At 39.9% G+C, this 18,008-nt stretch overlaps 1 protein-coding gene across 7 annotated transcripts in view; it reads left to right on the top strand.

Annotated features, from left to right (window-relative positions):
- Window positions 1-17,630, top strand: part of cblb (Cbl proto-oncogene B, E3 ubiquitin protein ligase) — a 180,000-nt gene extending 162,370 nt beyond the window's left edge. For 5 of the 7 annotated variants that reach the window (XM_063050586.1, XM_063050590.1, XM_063050589.1 and 2 more), the window contains 5 exons: window positions 970-1,049; window positions 5,086-5,220; window positions 7,737-7,880; window positions 13,190-13,312; window positions 13,918-17,630. In XM_063050586.1, the coding sequence (XP_062906656.1) occupies window positions 970-1,049; window positions 5,086-5,220; window positions 7,737-7,880; window positions 13,190-13,312; window positions 13,918-14,198 (763 nt within the window). In that variant the 3' untranslated portion in view covers window positions 14,199-17,630. The remainder of the gene's footprint in view (window positions 1-969; window positions 1,050-5,085; window positions 5,221-7,736; window positions 7,881-13,189; window positions 13,313-13,917) is intronic. The other 2 variants (XM_063050588.1, XM_063050587.1) reach the window with 2 other exon arrangements.
- Window positions 17,631-18,008: the final 378 nt, after the last annotated feature.

Here is an 18,008-nt window from a genome sequence, read left to right as displayed (position 1 = left end):
GGCTACAGAAGGACTTAGCTTAGGAGAATGGGCAAAGAAGAGGCAAATGAAATACGGTATCAGGAAGTGTGTGGGCATGCACTTTAGTAAAAGAAATAAAAATGGAGAGAAAATTCAAAAAACTGAGGTGCAAAGGGACTTGGAAGACCTTGTGCAGGATTTCCTTAAAGTTAATTTGCAGGTTGAGTCTGTGGTGAGGAAGGCAGATGCGATGTTAGCATTCATTCATCACTTGAATATAAAAGCAAGGATGTAATGTTGAGACTTCATAAAGCACTGGTGAAGCCTCACAGAGTATTGTGAGCAGTTTTTGACCTCTTATCTTAGAAAGGATGTGCTGACACTGGAGGGTGTTCAAAGGAGGTTCACAAAAATGATTCTGGGACTGAACGGCTGGTCATATGAAGAGTGTTTTATGGCTCTGGGCACTGAAATTCAGAAGAATGGAAGATGACCTAATTGGAGTCTATCGATTGATAAAAGGTTTTGATGTAGTGGATGTGGAGAGCATGTTTCCTATGGTTGGAGAGTCTTAAGACCAGAAAATAGAGGGGCATCTTTTGGAATGGAGATGAAGGGAATTTCTTTAGTCAGAGAGTGGTGAATCTGTGAAATTCTTTGCCACAAGTGGCTGTGGAGGCCAAATCTTTATGTATATTTAAGGCAGAGGTTGATAGATTCTTGATTGGTCAGGGAATGAAGGGATACGGGGAGAAGGCAGGAGATTAGGGCTGAGAGGGAAAATGATCAGTCATGCTAAAATGGTGGAGCAAACCCGGACCAAATGGCCTAATTCTGCTCGTATATCTTGTGGTCTGTTATGCATGGATGCTTCACTGTTTTGAGAAAACTGGAACATTAAGGGTCTCAAGAGACCAGGAACTGAAGATGGTCTAATTTGGGAGCTTGGAATAGGGTATAATTGTAACACTCTCCTATCTTACTTTTCATCCTGTCAAATTTTTCTAGAGTGTTTGAAAATGGACAATGCGCTAACGGAACTCACAATAGCACAACTGAAGCAAAGAAACCAAAAGCATTGGAAATAGGTAAAGCATGTTTACTTTTACCTTATAATATATTAAAATTATCTGAATAGTAATTAAAATAAGAGCAGGCAAGAATTGCAACCACTGTGTGTTTTTACAAACATATGCAACCTGCTAATTTAACCTCTTAAATTTACAGTGCCTATAAAATGCATTCAACCACATTGTTTTACAATATTGAATCACAGTGGATTTAATTTGGCTTTTATTGATGCTGATCAACAGAAATAGACTTATAAGTGTCAAAATGTAAACAGATCCTTACAAAGTGATCTAAGTTAATTACAAACATAAAACACAAAATAATTGATTGCATAAGTATTCATCCCCTTTAGTATGACACACCAATTCATCGCTAGTGCAGCTAGTTGGTTTTCAAAGTCACATAATTAGTTAAATGAAGATCACCTGTATGCAGTCAAGGTATTTCAATTGACTTAAAGTAAAAATGCACCTGTATTTGGAAGGTACAACAGCTGGTGAGTCAGTATCCTGGCAAAAACTACACCATGAAGACAAAATAACACTTAATGCAACTCCGCGAAAATGTTATTGAAAAGCACAAGTCAGGAGATGGATACAAGAAAATTTCCAAGTCACTGAATATCCTTTGGAGTCAAATAATCAAGAAATGGAAAGAGAATGGTACATCTGTAAATTTGCCTAGATCAAACCATCCTCAAGAAGGGTACGAGTGAGGGAGGCCACCAAGAGACCTATGACAACTCTGGAGGAGTTACAAGCTTCGGTGGCTGAGATGGGAGAGACTGTACATCTAACAACTGTTACCCGGGTGCTTCACCAGCCGCAGCTTTATGGGAGAGTAGCAAAATGAAATCCACTTTTGGAAAAACAAATCACATGAGGTCTTGGCTAGAGTTTGAAGAAGGCACGTGGGAAACTCTGAAATTAGCTGGAAGAAACTTATGTGGTCTGATGAAAGCAAAATTGAGCTTTTTGGCTATTAAACTAAACAGTATGTTTGGCGTAAGCCAAACACTGCGCATCATCAAAAACACTCCATCCCTACCGTGGGCATGCTTCACTGCAGCAGGTGCTGGACGGCTTGTAAACGTAGAGGGTAAAATGAATGCAGCAAAATACAGGGAAATCCTGGAGGGAAAACCTGATCTGCAAGAGAACTGTGATTTGGGAGAAAATTTGTTTTCCAGCAAGACAAAGACCCCAAGCATAAAGCCAAAGCTGCACAGGAATGGCTTACAAACAACAAAGTTAATGTCCTGGAGTTACCAAGTCAGAGTCTAGACCTCAATCCAATTGAGAATTTGTGGCTAGACTTGACAAGGGCTGTTCACTCTCAAACCCCATGCAATCTGACAGCTTGAGCAGTTTTGTAAAGAAGAATGGGGCAAAATTGCAGTGACCGGATGTGCAAAGCTGATAAGGACCTATCCACACAGACTCAAGGCTGTAATTGCTGCCAAAGGTGCATCTACTAAACACTGATTTAAAGGGGCTGAATACTTACGCAATCAATTATTTTATGTTTTATATTTGTAATTAATTTAAATTACTTTGTAGAGATCTGTTTTCACTTTGACATGAAAGAGTCTTTTTCTGTTGATCAAAGTCAAAAAAGCCAAATTAAATCCACTGATTCATTGTTGTAAAACAATAAAACATGAAAACTTCCAAGGTGGGTGGGGAGGGTGAATACTTTATATCGGCACTGTATCTTCATGACATAAAATGACACAAAATGCTGGAGGAACTGAATTTTTCCAGTAAATGCTGCCTGACTTTTTCAGCATTTTGTTACAAAATTTCCAGCATCTGCAAATTTTGTATTTATACATTGTCATGAGTTTGATGCTATAGATGAAAATATTTAATTTGAACTAGCAACATTATTGCTAATTATTGCTTTAATTGTTCAAGCCTTTAGTCACCACTCTTCCGTGGTCCAGTGTCACAGTGTGTTTGATAGCACTCTTTGAAATGATTGGCATGTGTTATGGCATTAACTTGAATGTAAATTACTGATGTATTATTCATTCCACAAATTGATTGATTGTTTAATCAGGGTCCATGGGCAAAAGAATAGATGTATTTCCTGGTAACCTCAGCTACTTTCAGTACAACGCAACATCAACCGAAGGCGTTTTTTTTAAAATGTCTTTTTACAATTGTAAGACATTGCTGGACATTAAGAACTTCAAGTACTGCAGGTCTATCCCATCAGCGAACTGCTTGATTGCGGAGATGAGCTGAATTTGGTGTGGATTGTTTTGCTGCATGTTACAGAAAAGCGCCAGAATCGGTGCGGGAAGGTGGTGTGCAGTCTAACAGCGAGTGATTGTCTTGGACATTTTTCTTGTGATCGCCAAACCTTGTTGGATATTGGTAAAGTAGAATACTGCAAGTTTGGTTCACTGGTTTATTGGTGAGACCGATGGCGGGGGAGCTGTGTGGCCTTGGTTGTAGCACAGACCAGGGCTCCTGCTGCGGACTCATCTGTTGCAGGTGTCCAGGAGAGGAGGTGCTGTGCTGTAGTGTCATGCTGCATTGGAAGCAGACCCCTCCAGTCAGTGCTGCCCTCCACTGTTCACTTGGTGGAAGGCAAGGAGGATTGCATGCGTGCATTCACTTCAGTTACTGCTGAGGGCTTGTTCTCGCCAACAGTCATCCACGCACCATCAATTTGCAGGACATGTCACTCAGGGACTTGATTTTTTGTATGTGATTGTATGTTTACTGCCATCTTATATGTGCTATTTGATTCTTTGCTGATTTATGACTATTGATACTGTTTTTTGTACCTTGGCCCTGGAGAAATGCTGTTTCATTTAGCTGTATACACGAGCATTTATGTATGGTTGAATGACAAACTTGAACTTGAATTTTTGTTAGTGCTTCCTTGAGTTCAGTCTAAATGAGTGGAAAGATTTCTCATTTTAGTTCCCACATCCAAAGAACAAATTCATTCTAAACAGGACTTTATCTAATTATGACCTAAAGGAAATGTGCTGTCTGTTGTTTACAATGCATGGAGAAATGAATGCATGCACAATGTGTTCAGAAATAATTTTTCTTGTCAAAGGTTGGGGGTGTTGTGGATAGTGTGGAGGGCTGTCAGAGGTTACAACGGGACATTGAAAGGATGCAAAACTGGAGTTCAACTCAGTTAAGTGTGAGGTGGTTCACTTTGGTAGGTCAAACATGATGGCAAAATATAGTATTAATGGTAAGACTCCTGGCAGTGTGGAGGATCAGAAGGATCTTGGGGTCCGAGTCCATAGGACACTCAAAGCTGCTATGCTGGTTGACTCTGTGGTTAAGAAGGCATATGGTACATTGGCCTTCATCAATTGTAGGATTGAGTTTAAGAGCTGAGAAGTAATGTTGCAGCTATATAGGGCCCTGGTCAGACCCCACTTGGAGTACTGTCTCAGTTCTGGTCACCTCACTACAGGAAGGATGTGGAAACCATAGAAAGGGTGCAGAGGAGATTTACAAGGATGTTGCCTGGATTGGGGAGCATGCCTTATGAGAAAAGGTTGAGTGAACTCAGTCTTTTCTCCTTGGAGCAACAGAGGATGAGAGGTGACCTGATAGAGGTGTATGAGATGATGAGAGGCATTGATCGTGTGGATAGTCCAGAGGTTTTTTTCCCAGGGCTGAAATGGCTAGCATGAGAGGGCATAGTTTTAAGGTGCTTTGAAGTAGGTACAGAGGAGATGTCAGGGGTACGTTTTTATGCAGAGTAGTGAGTGCGTGGAATGGGCTGCCAGCGACAGTGGTAGAGATGGATACGATAGGGTCTTTTAAGATTCTCCTGGATAGGTACATGGAGCTTAGAAAAATAGAGGGCTGTGGATAACCCTAGGTAATTTCTAAGGTAAGGACATGTCCAGCACAGCTTTTTGGGCTGAAGGGCCTGTATTGTGCTGTAGGTTTTCTATGTTTCTATGTTTTTTAAGTCATACAGGAGAATTAACCCAGATGGCCTATTATGCTGAAGATCAACATTGAAATTATACTGTTAGTGAGATAAATCTCTCTCTATTATTTCCAGATGATATCTTTGAGGCTTCTTTTGTTCCAGCTCCATTACCACCAGCTAGAGTTCCTGCAAGAGACAACCCAAAACCAAGTTGCTCTTCTCTGAACAGAACACCTTCAGATTATGATCTTCTGGTTCCTCCACAAGGTACTTCATTTAGAATTTGTTAGATTCACAGATAAGATCCTAACTAATATAAAAAGAACTTCTTTGGGAAATTTGTTCAGAATTATACTTAAGAAAATAATTTATATTTGAGGCTATTATTTTTATGTTTTTTTTTAGTAATAATCCTTCTGTTTTGCATACTCATGAACATCTTTGTTCTCTGTTTTCTCACTTAAATATTTTCGTTGTTGCCAGTGGATGCTAATGCATTTGACATCTATTTCCTCCAGTACCACCATCACCACCTCCTAGATTTATCCGCCTCGTGATCTACCCAGGTCCTCTGACTCAGGCAGGGGACAGAAAGCTCAGATTGTCGTCTTTGCTGAATGATTCGCTCTATTTATTAATCTCACAGAGCCACTTCCTATTTACTGAAATTTTGATTTTGACTTGGCTTAATAATACCTAAACTTTCATGCTTTCCTCTTTCTGGAATGGCTGGAGCAGATTTCCAGGAGAATTTCCTTGAATATTCTGAGCTCAAAAGCAACAGTGATAGGCCAGACTGGAATGCTAGCTTCCTGGTAACACTGCATGAAATTTAACGTTTACAATGTCATTTTCCCAACACAGAGTATGATACCTGATCTCCTGTTAGGGAATGAGACAGGCAAGTGACAGAAGTTTGTGAAGGGGAACACTCTGCATCTAGTAATCACAATGCCATTAGTTTCAAGGTTATTATGGCAGTGATGGTAACCAAGGTAATGATGGTTTCAGAAAGGATCTGGCAAGTGTGCACTGGGAGAGGTTGCTTTTTGGCAAAGGTGTGCTTTTTAAGTAGGAGGCCTACAAAGGTGAAATTCTGAGAGTACAGACTTTGTATGTTCCTGTCAGAATAAAAGGCAAATATAATAGGTTTAAGGATCCTTGGCTTTAGAGACATATTGAAGCCCTGATTAAGAAGAAGAAGAAGGAGGTGCATAGCAGGTATAGGCAGGAAGGAGCAAATGAGGTACTTGAGGAGTATAAGAAATGTCAGAGAAAACTTGAGAAAGAAATCAAGAGGTCCTAAGGAAGGTATGACGTTGCTTTAGTAGACAAGGTGAAAGAGAATCCCAAGATATAGCAAAGGTCAGAATTGGTCCTCTTGAAGATCGGAGTCACTACCTATGTATAGAGGCAAAGAAGATGAGGAAGATCTTAAATGGATATTTTGCATCTGTACTTAGGAGCCAAACACAGAATATGCAGAAGAGAGGCAAAAGAGCGAGGAGGTCATGGACTATATACAGATTACAGAGAAGGAAGTGTTTGCTGTCTTGAGGCAAATTAGGGTGGATAAGTCGTCAGGGCCTGACAATGTGGGAGACAAGGAATTACAAGGGCCCTAGCAGAGATATTTAAAATACTAGGGGATCAGAAGATAGCTAATATTGTTCCATTGTTTATGAAAGGCTCTAAGAACAAGCTGGGAAATTAAAGGCCAGTGAGCCTAACATAAGTAGTGTATAAGTTATTGGAAGTTATTTTAAGGGACCAGATATACAGTATAAGTTTTTAGATAGAAAGGAACTGATTAGGGGTAGTCAACATGGCTTTGTGCGTGGTAGGTCATGTCTAACCAATCTTCACAAGAGATTTTTAAGGAAGTTATCAGGAGAGTTGATGAAGACAAGGCAGTGGAAGTTTATGGAGTGCAGAAGAACAAAGGGATCTGGGAACACAGATCCATAATTTCTTGTAAGTAGCATTACAGATGGATGGGGTTGTAAAGGGAGCTTTTGGCACATTCTTCATAAATCAAAGTATTGAGTATAGGAGTTGGAATGTCATGTTGATTTGTATAAGATGTTGGGAGGCCTAATTTGGAGTATTGTGTGCAGTTCTAGTCCCCTACCTATAGGAAACATATCAATATGATCGAAAGAGTGCAGAGAAAATTTACAAGGACGTTGCTTGGACTTGAGAATCTGACATAGGGAAGAGTTAAACAATTTACTTTATTCCCTAGAGCATAGAAACATCAACAGTTTACTCTTTTCCATAGATGCTGCCTGGCCTGCTGAGTTCCTCCAGCATTTGTGTGTTGCTTGGATTTCCAGCATCTGCAGATTTTCTCATGTTAATGATAGTTTGTTAGGCCACCTTGTTAGGTATTAGCAGGATGCCGATCACAAGGGCTCACAGTACTTCAGAATGGCAGGTTGTAGGAAAGGGGCCCAATACAGCTAGTCAGCTTTACTTTCAGAGCAGTTTAACAAATGTTGAGACCCTATTCTTTGCTTGCTTGTACACAGCTGTCATTGTTATTGTCTTTGAAAGCTGCAAACGTTCAAAATCATATGAGACCTGACAAAAGATAAAAACAATGATCAAATTAAAACCATCAATTATAGAAATCTATTATAGATTCATGCTAGATACTTTGAATTTGAAGCTATTATTAATATTAAAATATGAATTTTAATAGCAATAATGCTTTTGATTTGTCAACAAAGGTCTTTGTCTTCTCAGTTTTTGATGTAAATGTTTTCTTTTTTTGCCACTAGCAAGTGATAATGCATTTGACAGCCCACCTCCTTCACTGCCTCCTCCACCTCCTCCTGTTCGTGTTAGCCTGCCAGATCTGCCCAGGTCATCTGGTTCAGGCAGCAGACCCACATCTGGTCATGACTCCTTCCATTTCAGTGCAGGTAAGCCAGCTTACTGTGTGCCCAGTGCATGTAAGATTTTAAATATGACTGAGAAAATACTTAACATTACCCTTAGTTTATCGAATCAATTCGTATTATAACTGCATTAATGTTTGAGGTTCGATTCTTAAAATTGGAGATGTTTTGGGGTTTATTCCTGCCCAAGTACTCCCAAAAATTGAACCCCTGTTTTACAGCACACAGCGGGATAATTGGACTAGAACGTGCAAATGTAATTTGGTTCCCCTTTTAAAAACATTTATTTTGTCTTCTATTTATTTAAATATTTCTATTGTAAATATCTTTGGAAAAATTACAAAATAGAAATCAGTTTTCTAAAATTTGTAGCAATCATTGCATCGTATCAGTGTTTCCACTATAGCATGTTCAATAAGGCAAGAAAGTAGTGGAACATAACGAGCTTAATCAGTCAGTTTTGATTATAAGTGTAGTATTGTTGTTATTATACTATTATTTGCTGAGCAAACTTGTGGCCTTGACGATAGACAAGTCCCCTGGTCTTGATAGAATGCATCTCAGGGTACTGAAAGAAATGGCAGAAGTTATAGTAGAGGCTTTGGTGATAATTTACCAAAATTCTCTGGAGTCTGGGCAGGTCCTGGTGGATTGAAAGAAGGCAAGTTTCACACTGCTGTTCAAAAAAAGGATGTAGGCAAAAGGCAAGTAACTATAGGCCAGTTAGTTTAACATCTATAGTTAGGAAAATGCTTGAAGCATCATTAAAGAAGAAATAGTGAGGCATCTGGAAAGAAATGGATCCATCAGGCAGACACAGTACGGATTCTGCAAAGGCAGGTCCTGTTTGACAAATTTACTGGAGCTCTTTGAGGATATAACGAGTGCAGCGGATAGAGGGAAACAGATGGACATTATTTACTTGGATTTCCAGAAGGTGTTCAACAAGGTGCTGCATAATAGATTTATCCATAAGATAAGGATACATAGAGTTGGGGTGATGTATTAGCATCGATAGAGAATTGGTTAAATAATAGAATGCAGGGAGTTGGGATGCATGGATGTTACACTGGTTGGCAATCAGTGGTGAGCGGTGTGCCACAGTAGTGGGCCCGCAACTGTTCACGATGTACATTAATGATCTGGAAGAGGGGGCTGAGTGTAATGTATCTAAGTTTGCTGATGATACCAAATTGAGTGGAAAAGCAAGTTATGCTGAAGATATGGAGAGCCTGCAGAGAAGGTTAAGTGAGTGGGCAAGGGCCTGACAGATGGAGTACATTGCTGGTAAATGCAAGGTCATCCACTTTGGAAGGAAAAATGAAAGAACAGATTATTATTTAAATGGTAAGAAAGTGCAACATGATGCTATACAGAGGGACTTGGGAGTGCTTGTGCACGAATCACAAAGGTTGATTTGCAGGTGCTATCAAGAAAGCAAGAGGAATGTTAGCCTTCAAGCCTTCATTGCAAGAGGGATTGAAGTTAAGAGCAGGGAGGTTATGCTGCAACTGTACAGGGTACTGGTGAGGCTGCACCTGGAGTACTGTGTACAGTTCTGGTCTCCTTGTCTATGCCCACCTGGACAAGCCAGCAAGCACTGTGAGGGTCATGTTTTTTGACTTCTCTAGTGCGTTCAACACCATCCGCCCTGCTCTGCTGGGGGAGGAGCTGACAGCGATGCAGGTGGCTGCTTCCCTGGTATCATGGATTCTTGATTACCTGACTGGCAGACCACAGTACGTGTGCTTGCAACACTGTGTGTCCGACAGAGTGATCAGCAGCACTGGGGCTCCACAGGGGACTGTTTTGTCTCCCTTTCTCTTCACCATTTACACCTCGGACTTCAACTACTGCACAGAATCTCGTCATCTTCAGAAGTTTTCTGATGACTCTGCCATAGTTGGATGCATCAGCAAGGGAGATGAGGTTGAGTACAGGGCTACGGTAGGAAACTTTGTCACATGGTGTGAGCAGAATTATCTGCAGCTTAATGTGAAAAAGACTAGGGAGCTGGTGGTAGACCTGAGGAGGGCTAAGGCACCGGTGACCCCTGTTTCCATCCAGGGGGTCAGTGTGGACATGGTGGAGGATTACAAATACCTGGGGATACGAATTGACAATAAACTGGACTGGTCAAAGAACACTGAGGCTATCTACAAGAAGGGTCAGAGCCGTCTCTATTTCCTGAGGAGACTGAGGTCCTTTAACATCTGTTGGATGATGTTGAGGATGTTCTATGAGTCTGTGGTGGCCAGTGCTATCATATTTGCTGTTGTGTGCTGGGGCAGCAGGCTGAGGGTAGCAGACACCAACAGAATTAACAAACTCATTCGTAAGGCCAGTGATGTTGTGGGGATGGAACTGGACTCTCTCACGGTGGTGTCTGAAAAGAGGATGCTGTCCAAGTTGCATGCCATCTTGGACAATGTCTCCCATCCACTACATAATGTACTGGTTGGGCACAGGAGTACATTCAGCCAGAGACTCAGTCCACCGAGATGCAACACAGAGCGTCATAGGAAGTCATTCCTGCCTGTGGCCATCAAACTTTACAACTCCTTCCTTGGAGGGTCAGACACTCTGAGCCAATAGGCTGGTCCTGGACTTATTTCCTGGCATAATTTACATATTACTATTTAATTATTTATGGTTTTATTACCAGTTAATTATTTATGGTGCAACTTTAACGAAAACCAATTTCCCCCGGGATCAATAAAGTATGACTATGACTATGATTACTTGAGGAAGGATATACTGGCTTTGGAGGCAGTGCAGAGGAGGTTCACCAGGTTGATTCCAGAGATGAGGGGGTTAGACTATGAGGAGAGATTGAGTTGCCTGGTGCTGTACTCACTGGAATTCAGAAGAATGAGAGGAGATCTTATAGAAACATATAAAATTTTGAAAGGGATAGATAAGATAGAGACAAGAAAGTTGATTCCACTGGTAGGTGAGACTAGAACTAGGGGACATAGCCTCAAGATTCAGGGGAGTAGATTTAGGATGGAGATGAGGAGGATCTGCTTTTCTCCAGAGAGTGGTGAATGTGGAATTCTCTGCCCAATGAAGCAGTGGAGGCTACCTCAGTAAATATATTTAAGACAAGGTTGGATAGATTTTTGCTTAGTAGGGGAATTAAGGGTTATGGGTAAAAGGCAGGTAGGTGGAGATGAGTCCATGGTCAGATCAGCCATGATCTTATTGAATGGTGGAGCAGGCTCGACAGGCCAGATAGCCTACTCCTGCTCCTATTTCTTATGTTCTATTGCTAGTTATTATCATTGACATTAATAACAGGGTGTGCAGATATATTTTTTAAACATATGCAATTGTTTCTTCGTATCTCCATATGTTTAGTAAATTTATTTCCTCCTAATTTCCTGTCGTTGCAAGTGATCCTTAAATAATCTACTTAGAGTATATTGAGAAATAGGCAATCTCTTTCAGTAAGGTTTATAGCCTCATTACTGGAAATAAGCTGGAACACAGTTCATTAGTTTAGAGAATAAATGTAAATTCAGCGCTTTATCACTTCAGCTGCAAATGTCTCTTTAAAACTGTGAATTTTAACAATAGGCAACTTGTTTTATGTTGAAATTTTCAGAAAGTGTCCTGCAACATTGACTTTTAATCATTATAAAGCTTGTGTGTCTTGCAAACTATATAAATATTTTTAATTGTGATAATTTAAACCACCCTCCATTTTTATTGAGTCTATAAGGTATCTATAAATTTTCACAGACTTCTTCATTTTTCATAACTTAGCTGGGCAGTGGTGCAGTGGCATCTGCACCAGACTTCGAGGCCCGTGGTCCCGGGTTTGAAGCTGGCCAGCGCCGTGCCTGCTCTCCACCTGTGCTGTGCCCGGCTAGCGCCTTGCCCGCTCTCCACCTGTGCTGTGCCCAGCCAGCGCCTTGCCCGCTCTCCACCTGTGCTGGGTCTGGCCAGCGCCTTGCCCGCTCTCCACCTGTGCTGTGCCCGGCCAGCACCTTGCCCGCTCTCCACCTGTGCTGTGCCCAGCCAGCGCCTTGCCCGCTCTCCACCTGTGCTGTGCCCGGCCAGCATCTGCCCGCTCTCCACCCGTGCTGGGTCCGGCCAGCGCCTTGCCCTCTCTCCACCCGTGCTGGGTCCGGCCAGCGCCTTGCCCTCTCTCCACCCGTGCTGGGTCCGGCCAGCGCCTTGCCCTCTCTCCACCCGTGCTGGGTCCGGCCAGCGCCTTGCCCTCTCTCCACCCGTGCTGGGTCCGGCCAGCGCCTTGCCCTCTCTCCACCCGTGCTGGGTCCGGCCAGCGCCTTGCCCTCTCTCCACCCGTGCTGGGTCCGGCCAGCACCTTGCTCGCTCTCCACCCGTGCTGGGTCCGGCCAGCACCTTGCCCGCTCTCCACCTGTGCTGGGTCGAACGTCAAGCTGGCAACCTGGCCTCATAAGAAAACAGACAAATGCTAAAGAAAAGGCAAGGTTGCCGCCTGATGCACCAAAAGGCACAGAGAGGAACAACAATTTTCATAACTTGAAAGCTGGTAGAAGACAGCAGCTGTCAGGTTTTGGGAATGATGTGTATTATTGAACACTCAGGCTTGAAACAGATGCCCATTTCAATTTGCAGCTTCTGGAAAAGTACTTCACTCACTTCTTTAAAAATTACAAATGCATTGTTTTCATTCATGCAACATCTACTCTGCCATTAAAGAAAATTGGTCTGAGGCGTTGTTGGATATGGGTTACTCATGGGAACAGCAGAGAAAGCCATAACTCTTGAATTGTATTTCCTCCCTCCCACCTCTTTCGTGCTCCATGGTACTCCATCACACTCAGACTGTGGCTCTCAGTTCGCCCTACGCAGCTACCATCTGCCTTCAGATATGCACGCACACACTCACACGCTGATCCATCCCACCCACCCTTGCCTCACTGTACTCCCTACTTCATTTAGTTTATTTTAAAGGACTGGAATACCAGCAGTGTGCTGTTGACAGCAGAATCCTAGCCAATGGCTTTTCTAGTGCAGACTTACTTGGGGATGCTAAGGGTAGGCAAATGGAAAAGGAATTTGTGACCTTTGATAGATGGCTATCAATTTCCTATTTAAATATGGATGGTTTGGTTGAGTGCAGGAACCTTTACCCTAGAGAAAAGAAGATCGGGAATTTCAATCTACACACTCAAGCAGTCAGCTTGATTGTTCATTGGCTCTATGTACAAAATACTTGGCTTATACACATAGCAACTTGTTACTTGGCAATATATTATGCATAAAACAGCCATTTGAGGAATGTGTTAAAGTATGAGGTTGAAAAGTTTTGTAAACAAAAATCTTATTTTTTATTTAAGTAGATGCTGCCTTTGACGCCCCGAGTATTTCTGTACCTGTGCCACCTGCTAGAAGGACAGTTGAAGAAAATCAGAAATCTAATAGGACATCACAAGACTATGACCAGCTCCCATCACTGACAGGTAAGATGGGGCAAAACTTGATCTGAGAAAATCAAAGAAAATTAATCATGTGTTTTGATACAGATACTAGTTAATGAAAGCAAATAGCATAATGTAATTCTGAATTATTTTGACCATTTGTCTGCAGTCTTCATAAAATCCAGGTATTAAGAAAGTGCTTGAAAAAGTATCTTAAATTAATTGAACAAGTTACTACTTCAAAAAGATGAGGCTGTGTAAATTTATAAATCGAGAGTTGTGCATGTAAAGAAAAGAATCTTTTTTGAGTATCAGATTGAATAAGTTTGTGAATGGGGAGAAAGTGAGTTACTAAAGAATTATTGATAGTGTTTTAAAGGTTCTAATATTTAAGTCTGTTTTACAACTACATAAGAAAACAAAGATGTTTTTTCTGAGACAACATAGTAGCTACTATAGACTGCCAGTCCATAGCAGTGAAACAAAACAAACTTATGTAAATTAGGCCCTGATTTTTGTGGATAAAATGTCAGGGAAATTAGCTGTAAACCAAAACCTCACAATAAACCTAAGCAATAATGGTAGAGAAAATGTTTCAATTGTTACTGTTACTAGAATCGGTATTCCATTGTCTGTTTCTGTTCCAGATTCTTCACAAGCACCAGCCAGACCTCCTAAACCACTTCCCCGCAAGACTGCACCAGACGGTTACCACAAAAAAACTCATGTTCAAGAACCAACCTCTTTGCAGAGCAGCCAATCGGAAGAAAATGTGGATGCAAAAATTGCAAAACTCATGGGTGAAGGCTACTCGTTTGAAGATGTAAAACGAGCTCTTTTGATAGCTAGTAACAAAGTAGAGATGGCAAGAGATATTTTAAGAGAATTTGCCAGCTTTCCTCCTATTTCTCCACGTCTTAATCCGTAGCAATGGCTGTTCGCATGTGAGTGGAAAACCCAGAGAATAGGCTTCTGAGTTTCACAAGAGCATTGAATTTTAAAGTAACATTCAACAATCAGAACAATTTTGAACCAACTGTGTGGAGCCTACTTCTGCGGCTTTCTTGGGAAGGTTTCTAATAAAAGATAGCGATGATACCTATGTATTTTTGTTAGCCATAATGTTAAAAATCAGGGTTCAACTGAGAAGAAGAAAGTTTACTGTTTCACTCCTGTGAATTGCTTGAGATCTCTGCTGCTTATCATTATCAACAGATTTTTTTTTTGAGTATCATCTGAACTTCCTTGTTTGAGATAATACAGCCTTGTCAGCCTAAGTACTTATTATGTCTGGAAAATGGGAACCAGTCACTTCTGCTTCAGTATTTCTTTTATGTCATCTGCACTGATGGGGACACACTGTTGGTTTGACCTCTTCCTCCCTCCATCCCATTGTCCAGTCTAAAACACAGACTAAATGAAGATGCTTTAATTTGCTGCATTACAATCTATTCAACAGGTGCAAACAGCATGTGGCCTTCACTACTGAGTCTTTTCTGAGATAGTGAAATTTCTTTATTAAAAAAACTACTTTCTGAATGTAAAGTACATATATTTGTCTATGTATATTGCCTTTTAAGGTAATTTTTGACAGTAACCTTTGCAATTTCCCATTGTGCACAGCCTTTACTGCATTTATTACATCCGTTTCCGTTCCTATGAGGCAGCCAATTCATCTATATTCTGATGGAACAAAACTGATTTTGAAGTTTCTGGTTAATGCAACAAAAAAGTTAACCTATTTTTATGAATTGTAACATCATTAATGGAATCAATTTTGAAGTAAAAATGTTTGCCTTTTTATATTTTTAAATCATTTATAATGCTGGATATAGAAAAGCAAAAGCAACAGAGGCAATGCACAAGATCTATACACACTGATGATGGCCAACTGAATGTAAAACTCTGCCTGCATTCAATTGTGTGCCAATATATTGATGGAACTGTGTAGCAGAGGTAGAGTCTTGGTTTCTTGGTTTTGCTGTATTTGTTTGTGCCGGAGGTGGCGGGGAGCAATACAGTTGTTTTCATTACTAGCATCAGTATCCTCTTTAGGAAAAAGTATGAGTGAAGTCACTTTTCCAAGTCTGGTATCACTGTAAATTAGAATTGATAATGGATAACTATTCAAATTAAACAAAGGAATACATCTTGCACTGTTAATATTGTGTCAAATAGCATTGCAGCTTTGAAATGATCAGTACCCTTGTTAGTTCGAGATGTTTATTTCTTTCCTTGCATCTAATAATGGATAATAAAAGAACTTGTTCCTGTTGATGCCTTTCTCTAGGTTACCATGGTGAAAGAAATGGTAAATAAGCATTACCTTGTACCATAATTTCTAGTGGATTTTAAACTGAGCGCAAATCTCTTGTCATTATATGTAAATCATGGTTCTTTTGTAAATTATGTTCGACAATGACATTACAGGAAATTGGTTTACTTCATTGCTTTAGGACTTTATAGTTAAACCCTTAATTGCAATTGAAATTCTTTCAACTTCTCTGTAATAGGAGCTGTACAATTTTAAGATGCCTTGATGTAAACTCACTCACAGGTCAACTAAAAGTATTAATACTTCCTGCCAAGGTCTTGATATTATTAAATATGTACAGTACATTTTCTCTAAATCATAGCAACTCTATAATTACAGTACCTTGATTTCAGTTTCTTCTTTAGTGGGTTGTCTCAGCTGCAGACTTAAATTATGTTTTATGGTTTAATAATGCCCCCTACTGGAATGCTAACAAAATATTGTTGATGATAATCTTAAACAATGAGGTAACTAAGAGGGAATAATGCAGTGTATTTGCATTTTTAATGTGTTTATTGGTGCATTAATGTATTTGACTCTCCATAGCTTCCTCTAGGTTCGATGCAGTGGAAGCAGAATTGTGTTGAATGGACAAATCACTTTAGTCTCCCATTATACACCTCCGTTATGATTTTCATTTCTATTTGATATTGATGTTATGGTATTGTTCAAGGTCATAATGATCCCAGTCACCGATGTCATGCCATGGCCAATCAAAGTACTGCCTGTCATTAGGGGATGGAAGTGCAGTTTGCCTTCCCTTTGCACATAATAATTCCTGCTAGTGTAGTGGAGTATTGCTGCTTTTCCATAGAAGTTACTTAAAGTAGTAAGTCATTTAAATATTATAGTATTTACATCAGCAACCAATATTGGCATTATATTACTTTGTATTTAAAACATTTTTCTGAGACAGAGGCAAATAATTTGTAACAGTCATGGCTGGCATCAAAACTCTGCAATGGGTACATATTTAGCTGAGGGTTGACCTTTATGGTTTCTTGTCTTACTATTTCAGTCTAAACATTAGAAATTCATAGGAAAATAATTTTGAAATCAAGATCAAGAGTGGCACTTACCATGCCAAATAACTTGTTTAAATAAATGTGAATAACATTCTTTTGCCAAGCACGTTTATTGGATATTTCTGAAATTCGGGTTTTGTTCATTTTCAACTGGAGGCTATTTAGTCCCTTTGCACTGGTGAGTTTGTTGGCTTCCTTGTGTATTTTCCTTAAGCCTTTGTGTGTAAATGTTTGAAGCTTAAAAACTAAAATATGCTTTAAAGGCAAAATAGAGAGGTTTCACTTTCAAGGCACATGTAGCTGGAGCTGTATGTGTTTGTAGGCTGGAAGTGCTGCACAAGTCTGTAATACTTCTGGATGTCTAATCAATGGAGTTTTTTTCCATTTGGTCTTTACGTGGAACCCATGTACCCTCTAAAATGGAAGCATTCTGTGAAAAAATGTATAGTCCTGGTTATAGCTGGTTGTAGGTACTAGCTGTCCTGCAGAGGAAAGTAAATAGTTTGCATCATAAGCCTAGAGAAAGTTGACAATCACACCTCACCCCTCTGCATTTATAGTAGGTTCACTTATGTCGAACGTGCTCAAAGTGTGTGTGCATTTTTTAAATGGTGAACAAAATCTTTTGTGGAATATTTTCTGGTGCAGTTATCTCATTGTTGCTCTGTGATTGAGCTAAACAGCAGCTCTTTATCTCTGTGAAGTAATGCAGTGCGCTACCAAGTATTGCCTCCAGATGGAAGCTTCTTCATTCTGTTGGTGGAGTTCATTGAAATCAGGTACAGTACCCCTTTTCTCTGAACTCACGTTTTAAAAAAGGCAGTAGTTTCTTAGACTTCATTTTAACTCAACGTTGTGTTGAAAAGAATGCCTTTCTATTTGTCTAACATGGCAAACTATTAATGTGTGCAATTAATTTATATTTTATTCAACATCCTTTTTATCTTTCAATTTTAAGTATTCAATCTTTATCTGTTCATGTAAAATATTTTATAAAATCAGTATTAACAAATAAATTGTGTCTGCTTCTTATTTGTAACATTGAAGAATTTTTATTTTCAGTTTGTATTCATATATTGTGATCTTTTTCTCATAACATTCAAAAGTTCAAAATTCAGAATAAATTTCTTATCAAAGTATGTTCGTGTCACCATATACTACCTTGAGATTCATTTTCTTGCAGACATTTACAGGAGAATAAAGAAACATTAAAAACTATACACAAAGATTGAGAAACAGCCAATGTGCGAAATAAGAGAAACTGCAAATAAAAAAAAAAACTAGGTAAATAAATAAATAATACTAGGGACATACGTTGCAGAGTTCTTGAAAGTGAATCCATAGGTTGTGGAATTCGTTCAGTGTTGAGGTAGTTAAATTATCCATGCTGTTTCAGGCG

The sequence above is a fragment of the Mobula hypostoma genome, chromosome 6, assembly GCF_963921235.1.
Source record: "Mobula hypostoma chromosome 6, sMobHyp1.1, whole genome shotgun sequence".
Classification (NCBI taxonomy): domain Eukaryota; kingdom Metazoa; phylum Chordata; class Chondrichthyes; order Myliobatiformes; family Myliobatidae; genus Mobula; species Mobula hypostoma.
This window is presented reverse-complemented; position numbering and strand designations above follow the sequence as displayed.